The sequence below is a fragment of the Gavialis gangeticus genome, unplaced genomic scaffold (assembly GCF_001723915.1).
Source record: "Gavialis gangeticus isolate Ggan-Ray unplaced genomic scaffold, GavGan_comp1, whole genome shotgun sequence".
In the NCBI taxonomy this organism is placed as follows: domain Eukaryota; kingdom Metazoa; phylum Chordata; order Crocodylia; family Gavialidae; genus Gavialis; species Gavialis gangeticus.
The window spans coordinates 27,731,890-27,740,071 of NW_017728995.1; the positions used below are offsets into that span (position 1 = coordinate 27,731,890).

Genomic DNA, 8,182 nt, shown 5'->3' on the forward strand with positions numbered 1-8,182 from the left:
GATGCAATGTTTGTCCCAGATGCCTTGCTGGTTTAAGATAAACCAGACACCACCAGCATCCCGGCATGCTCTCTGCACTGGGTGGGGATTTCTGCTTCACAACAGGGTTGGCCCCTCCCTTCTGTTCCCTGGCTGCAGCTCCAGTAGTCTCTGCAGATGTCTGCCTGGCTTCTGCTCCCCACACTCCTCCCCACTCTCTGCTAAGCAGGCATTCCCCCGTCCCTCACAAATATCTCTCCCCATTAGTTAGCAGCCCACATGCTGATTACCTCTGAGCTGTGGCACTCCGGACAAAGGCAGAATTAACAGATAACTAGTAATGTCTCTCTGTTGTTGTCTTAATGGGGTTATAATCACAGACTTAGGGGTGATAAACATCCCCTGCTGGGCCTTTCAGGAAAGTGGGGAATCCTCCCTAATCAGAGCATCCTGCCTGAGTCTGGCCATGCCCCCCTCAGCTCAGCACTGTGGAAGGAAAGGGGGGGCTTCTCTAGTGCCCCCAGTTCTAGCCTGAGCCACTGCAGCCATGTGCCTGCATTTCTTGGATGCCTGTCTGGTTACAAAACTGATTTAGCCTAGCCACGTTGGACTAACCTGCAAAGATTGAATCAATTCAGGCTTAGGCTTTTTGAATGTCTGTCCCTAGCCCCACACACTAAGTTGGGTTTGTAGGGCTGGCAGGTAGCAATAAGTGTGAGGGAACCCGGCTTCATCTTTTTATTTTTTACTTGCAGGAGCACATCTTTTCTGCCAGCCTATTGAAACACAACCCCACAATGCCATTGGCACAGTTGCTTTTCAAAGCAGAACTGCACACTTTCCCCAGGAGACTGGTAACTGGTGGATTACATTGCTATTTCCAGAAAGAGAATTTTGAAAGAAGAGGGCAGCCACTTACAGCTTCCACAGATTCTCTGTAATCACAGTCTTGCCAGGGTTTGCCTTCCCCAATGGCACAAGTGCTCTCTCTTATTTGATACTTCACAAAGAACTGTGCGCCAGGACCTGCCTGGGAAAAAAACAACAACATGAAGTCATCATTCGCACTCTAATAAGACAGCAGAGCATTGGAGGCAATGAGTATTTCAAAGAGTTAAGGTTAACTTACCAGTGTACAGCAAGGAGGTATAAAATGGGCTTCAAATTAGCTACTGGTCTCCACTGAGCTGATCTCTAAAATCTTTCTGACCCAGTAATTTACCCTGCCAAATACAGACTTTGTTCTAGTTAGCCATTGCTGAGGCTGTTCAAAATACTGTCTCTCCGATGGAGGAAGGTTGAAAGAGAAACAGTTATGTTTTCAATACTCCTTTGTAGTCTGTGCACTCTGATTAAGAAAATGTGGGCTGCTATTTCAACGGTCTGCAGGTCTGTTGTTGCGGACTGTGTTTGAGTCGGACTTTATCAGTGAAGCAGAGCTGAGCGAGTTCAGCAGAAGGTTGGGAAACTTTCCCTGGTAAACCCTGGCAGCAGCAGCAGGCTGCAGAGATTGGTGCTGATAATATAGTAATAGACACTTCTCTCTATGCCCCAAACTCAGTCGCAAATCAGTGATCTCACATAGCAATTGGAGGCACTGCAACATGTGAGATGAAGCTTATGGGTGAGATGTTCAGCCAAGCTTATCACTGGTTTTACCATTCCCAAACGGTGAGTTGCGACCCCAAATGGGGGGTCAGCAGATGGGATAATGATAAATGTGGCCCCTGAGATTTCTGCACCCACAGTGGGTTGTGGGGCTGCAGCCAGGTTGGACCAGCTCTGGGCAGCAGCTGCCTCTGCAGCCCAGCAGACAGGACCCATTGTGGAGGGAGTGTGGCACCACCGTGTCTGCCAAGGTGAGGCATGGCAGTGGTAGCAGTGCGGAGTTGTGCCCATGCTGCTGCCAGGAGAGCAGGGGGCGCCTCACTTGGCAGCCATGGTGGTGCTCCCTCCCTCCTATGCTGTGTCCTGCCCACTGGGACGTGGCATCCCTGGGGGTGGGCAGCAGAGTGGGGACTCCCAAGCCTTTATTAAGTATCCCATATCTTCCCCCCATGGACTCCACTCCGGCAGTGCTACCTGCAAGGGAAGGGGCTGGGGAAAGGTGGTGGAAGCCAGGCTCTGTACTCCACTTTGGCTGCAGCAGCTACCACCTCCCACAGGTGGCAGCCAGGGCTTGGGTGCTGCTGCTGGAGGGACAGGGCACTGTGGACCCTGGTCCTAGCGCACCTGGCAAGCTGGGGGGCTGTGGGTGGGGAGTCAGAGGCACTGGCAGGGCCAGGGAGCTTTGGGTGGGGAGTGAGGGGCACCTGGGGCTGTGGGAGGCTTCAGGTTGCAGGTGAGGGGCCATGCTGAAGAAATGGGGTCATAAACGGGGTCGTGCTGAGGAAAAGTTTGGGAAGCAGTGCTCGAGAGATTCTGTGGCAACTTCACAAAAGCTGAGTCTGCCCCTGCAGGTGATTACGTTCTTCTTCCTTCAAGTCCTGCAGCCTCAAACTGGCAGTAGACCCCCAGGTCTGCCACGCTGAAGCCAAGTGGCTGATGGTGGAGTGATGTTGGATTTGCACTGAGGGAGCTGAGAAGAGAATTTGGCCCAATGCTCTCTCTTATTTCTGCTGTATTTTGTCCTGCATTATAAGAAAGTTGCTGCAGATCCCTGGGCTGTGGAATACCTAGCAACAGTTTTCTAAAACTATACTGCTGATGTACATTGACTGTTAAGGAGCAAATGGACTTTTCTGGATCCTCCATTGATTTAATTTTTATGTCAGAGTTCTCTCAGCAGCATGGGCGAGGGGCAGAAAATCTCATCTTCTGGACTGCTTGCTGCTACTGCCGTTGCTTAGCATCAGCAGTGTCAGCTCTCTTGTGCCCAGGGTTCTTCAGAATGGATCCTGGTGTCCCATTCACTTTCCCCTGCCCCATACACACATATTGGGAGCAGGGCTGTGCCTGCTATGGCATCGGCTCCCAGGCGCAGGGGGAGCATCATTCTGCTTACCCTGCTCACTTCCTGCCCCCCAGATACATTGCTTTGTGTGGTACTGTCCTGCTTGGCTCCTATGACCTGGCAGGGGCAGCACAGAAGTTCCCCTGGTGCAACAAAGACTCCTGGTGAAGGTGGTATCCTGGCACCCCTTCACAGTCAGCACCCAGGATGGGTACCCTCCTCCCCTTATTATGCTACTGAATTCTCTCTTGCCAACCTTGGCAGCCCCCTCCCTTATTTTTCTTTCTACACCCTCAATACCACACTTGGACCAGGTAACACTTCAGTTCTACTTCCCATAATTTAGCCATTAAGTCAGTGTGTCTAGAGAAGGAAAGACAAGCAGCAACTGCAATAAAAATGTATATTTTAGAATAAAGTGCATGTTTAAACTAAAATATGGTGAATATTAGAGCCGTGCAAAATGGAAGCATTTCATTTCAACCAGCTTTTCGATGTTTTGAGAGAACAGTGTGTCATTTCAACTTTTGTTTGGAGTCAAAACGGCTGTTCTGTTTTGTTCCGTCGAAACGTTTTGACATTTTGACCCTGTTTTGATGTTTTGCCCATAGGATATATAATGGGGAAGGTCAAAACAGGCTATAACTTTGTCATTTCTAGCCAGATTTGGATAAAACTTGCAGTAATGGTAGCACCTTCTGAAGGCATGATCCATGCTAAATTTCAAGAAGATATGTGCAGGGGGTCAGAGAAACTGCACCCCAAACTCTTGAGAGCAAAACTCAAATTGCTTGTATGTGTTAAGCTACAGCAGGTTAAAAACTGCAGGGGTGGTAGCCCCTGGTGAGCAACAAAGCCTGCCACATTTCAAGGAGATAGGTACAGGGGGTTCAGAGAAACTGCACCCCAAAATCCTGGAAGAAAAACTTGTGTCACATGTAGGTGTTAAGGCACAATGATGTCAAAACTGCAGGCATTCTAGCCCCTGCTGAGGCCGCAAAGCCTCCCAGATTTCAAGGTGATAGTTGAAGGGGTTGGGGGGGGAACTGCACCTCAAGCTGCGGACAAGCAAAACTCGTGACATGGGTGCTTGTACAACTGTGTGTGTCTTGGGGCACTGGAGGGGTGTAGGGGGGGCGCGACTACTGCAGGCCTGGCTGCTAAGCTACTGTGTTACCAGTTACCAATCAATCATGATTCACTCAGGGACCAGCTCAATACACAGTACCTAGCTACTACATAACAACTTAACGAGCATGGCTTAAAACGGACAAAAGCACAGACTAAGGAGAGGAATGAATCAATAGAGATAATCAACTGCCCCATGACAGACACAGTTATTTGCACAAGCACCCATGTCACCAATTTTGTCTGTCAGCAGCTAGAGGGGCAGGGACCCAGAACCCAGAAGCCCTGCACCGATCTCCTCGACAGCTGGCAGGCGTTGTGGCTGCAGCAGGGGCTAGCAGGTCTGCAACTTTCACCCTGCTGCACCTTAACACACACAGTGTCACCCATGTCATGAGTTTTGCCTGTCAGCAGCTTGAGGTGCAGTTTCCCCAGACCACTGCACCAATCTCTTTGAAACATGGCAGGCCTTTGTGGCCTCAGCAGGGGCCATAGCCCTGCAGTTTTGATCATGCTGTGGCTTAAGACATACACGTGACATGAGTTTTACTTTCAGGATTTTGGGGTGCAGTTTCTAAGAACCCCCTGTACCTATCTCCTTGAAACTTGGCAGGCTTTGTGGCCTCAGCAGTGCCTAGCACTCCTGCAGTTTTGACCCCAGTGTAGCTTAACACGTACACGTGACATGAGTTTAGCTTTCAGGATTTTGGGGTGCAGTTTCTCCGAACCCCCTGTACTTATGTCCTTGAAACATTGCAGGCTCTGTGGCTTCATCAGGGGCTGACATTCCTGTAGTTTTGACCCTGCTGTGGCTTAACACATGACACAAGTTTGGCTCTCAAGATTTTGGTGTGCAGTTTCTCCGAACCCCCTGCGCCTATCTCCTTGAAACTTGGCACGCTTTATGACCTCAGAAGGAGCTAACATTTCTACAAGATTTATCCAAATGTGGCAGAAATGACAAAGTAATAGGCTGTTTTGACCTCCCCCATTATAGCCTATGGGAGAAATGTCGAAACAGCATCAAAACCGCAGAATGCTTCGACTTGCCTCATTTCGTTTCAAGGCTGTTTTGACCATATCTGTTTGATTCTGATTTTGCTGTTTTGACCTTGAAACAGGTCTGTAGCAGGACACTAAGGTGCCTGCTACTCTCAGAGAAGAGGCAGGAACCCAGGTGCCGGTTGTCGTGACAACTGGTTAAGGAGGGAATTGGCTGCACCTGCACCTGGTCAGCTGACCGGAAGGGGCGGGGCCTGGCTCCCATATGAATCCTAGTCCTGAGGCTAGGAGGGCAGTTCCCTTCTGGCAGCCAAGGGGGAAGGGAGCTCTGCCAGAGCAAGTAGAGGGGAGAGGCCTGGCTGCACAAGCAGCTCCTGATGCTGTTATGGGCTGGAGTATTCCCTGGTAGGGACTGAATGTTTTAGCCAGGCGGCTTGGATTTTTGTTATAACCCAGGGACTTGTGTTTTGTGTTTTGTTTTTACCGGAGGTTTGGGTGAGGCTATTAGGGGTTGGAGGAGGCCTCATAGGGGACCCACAGCGGCGTGGGGGCCAGCGAGAAGCCCCAGAGCGTGGGGGCCAGCGAGAAGCCCCAGAGAGAGGGGGCAGCGGAGCACCAGGAAGGTACGGAATGAGACAGAGCGAGACAGGTCTGTGGAAAGCTCAGGGAAGACAAGGGGAGGGCCAGATTATAACAAGGTCCAGATCAAACCACATCAGTATCATCTGCAAGGCTTGGGCTGTGGTGTAGGGGAGGAAAAGGAGCCACAGATAGTGCCCCCTGGCACCAGGGCAAATAAATGGGCAGCCTCCTGCTAATTAACATCCATTAATTAATTAAGATCAAGGTGTGGCAGGTGAGAAGGCAGGCGGTTGGCCCATAACAGGAGGGCGGGGTCACCGATAGACTGACTCCAGAAGAGGCACTCCTGTCACAATGTTGAAACAACATCGAAGCAAAACTGGTGGCAAAATTTTGCACAGCCCTAGTAAATATTAGCTTGTCCCTGGGGCATGAAAAAGGAAACAGGTTCACTTAGTAGGGTGACAGGATGGGTCAGTAGTAGAATTGGGAACAGAGTATCATGTTGCTCTTCAAATGGATCTATTGATTTAAAGTGAGCTAGGTAGTCCATCCGTACATGAGACCTCTTCTTCTATGGACAAGAATTAAGACTATTTGTGGGCCAGATATTGAACTCTTACATTAGTGAGTAGTCTCTAGCACACTTGATGTTGCCGGCAGTATAGTTGCTCAGCAGTATAAGTGTGAGGCTTCACATTTTGGCCCATATTTGTTAGAACTCGAGGAGGAAGGGTCAATATCGACCTGGAAGGGTGTGGGTAGTGGAGTCCCACAAGGGTCAGTCAATGGACCAGTGCTATTCAATGTCTTCATCAGTGACTTGGACGAGGGTGTGGAGAGCACCCTGTCCAAGTTCGCAGATGATACCAAATTATGGAGCAAAGCTAACATATCAGAAAGTAGTGAACAGATCCAGTCACATCTGCACAGGTTGGAAAAATGGGCAGAACGAAATAGGATGCAGTTCAACAAAGACAAGTGCAAAGTGCTGCACGTAGGCAAAAAGAACCACCAACACACTTCGAGGCCAGGGGATGACCTTGTCAGCAGTACAGCAGTGGAAAGGGATCTTGGAGTCATAGTTGACTCCTAGATGAACATGAGTCAGCAATGTGATGAAGTGATCAATGAGGCTAACTGCATTTTATCATGCATTAGCAGATGCATGATGAACAGGTCCAGGGTGGTGATGCTTCCCCTTTTATGCAGCACCGGTCACAGCGCAGTTGTAGTCTGTGGTGGGCCAGTAGGGGGCGCTCCTGGGTTGAGCTGCCCACCTCCCTGCGCCTGACCACCTTCCAGGCTCTGAGTGCCTCCCTAGGGGCACCTTATGTCCGGCCGACCCCCTTCCTTTAGCACACTTGCTAGCCTGGGGGTAATGTAGCTGCCACCACCCGGAGAAGGGACTGTCTCACGGCCCTGTGTCCTCGGGGAAACACAGGCCTAAAGTCCTACGGGTACTCGACCCAGTACAGGCACTTGGGGCACTTCCTCAAGTCAGGGGGCAAAAATGAAAGTCTCCCATAGTCCGCAGACCTAAGGGGTCTCTTAGGCATAATTTAGACCCACCCCTCAATAAGTCTCCCATGCCAGTCACAAAGGAGAACAGGAGAACTTTATTGATTACAGGGGTAGGCTGAAAATAGGGTACAAGATTGAGCAATATCCTAGAAATCCTAAAGAGCAAACAGTTTGGCTGAGGTAGCCTTTTGATCACACATCTGAGTGACTGCCAGCTAGATATCTAATCAGATCTCGAGTAGCTTACTCACAAGCATCTGCCAAAGGCAGGTGAAGTATCCCTCTGGAGGCGGGCCGTTTCTAGCTCGTGACTTTTGGGGGAGAGAGCCAGTTTCAGATGGTAAAGCTCCTCTGAGTCCCCCACACAGCTGCTGCCCCCTCCTCCTGGGCAGTCTTAACTTATATAGCCCCTCTGACCTCATTCACCTGGTCCAGTGGAGGCCAGCTCCAGTTGGCTGTCAGCCAACCAATTTGAAATACATCACTAGTTGCTGGGCAGACTCCAGCCCACCAGGTAGATGCCCCTCACCCAGGTAGCTGATACCAGTCACGTAGGCAGAGGGAGCAGGTTTCCCCCCTCCCTCAGGAATGTAGCCAGCTCAGGTTACCTAAAGAGATAGGGTAAAAGTGTGTCTCCTCTGCTGGGCCCATCCTAATCACATTGTCACAGCACAGAGATTCTGGGGAGAAACAAAGGTGGCTTTCTGCCTCAGAGTCTGCGTCCGGTTTTGGGCATGGCACTTCAAGAGAGAGATGGAGAATCTTGAGAGGGTCCAGAGGAAGGGCACTCGTCTGGTTAGAGGCCTGCAGGCTAGGCCCTACAAGGAGAGGCTGAGGGACCTAGATCTCTTCGGCCTTTGCAAGAGAAGGCTGAGAGGTGATCTTGCAACTGCCTATGAATTCATCAGGGGAGGGCGGCCGGGAATAGGAGATGCTGCATTTACTAGGGCACCGCCTGGAGTAACTAGGAACAATGGCCATAAATTGAGGGAGAGCAGATTTAGGTTGGATATT

General features: G+C 50.5%; 1 protein-coding gene across 1 annotated transcript in view; it reads right to left on the bottom strand.

Annotated features, from left to right (window-relative positions):
* LOC109287755 (T-kininogen 2-like) overlaps window positions 1-8,182 on the bottom strand; it is a 47,908-nt gene that overhangs the window by 28,808 nt on the left and 10,918 nt on the right. Inside the window, exon 2 of the mRNA XM_019503043.1 lies at window positions 899-1,009. Within this exon, the coding sequence (XP_019358588.1) occupies window positions 899-1,009 (111 nt within the window). The remainder of the gene's footprint in view (window positions 1-898; window positions 1,010-8,182) is intronic.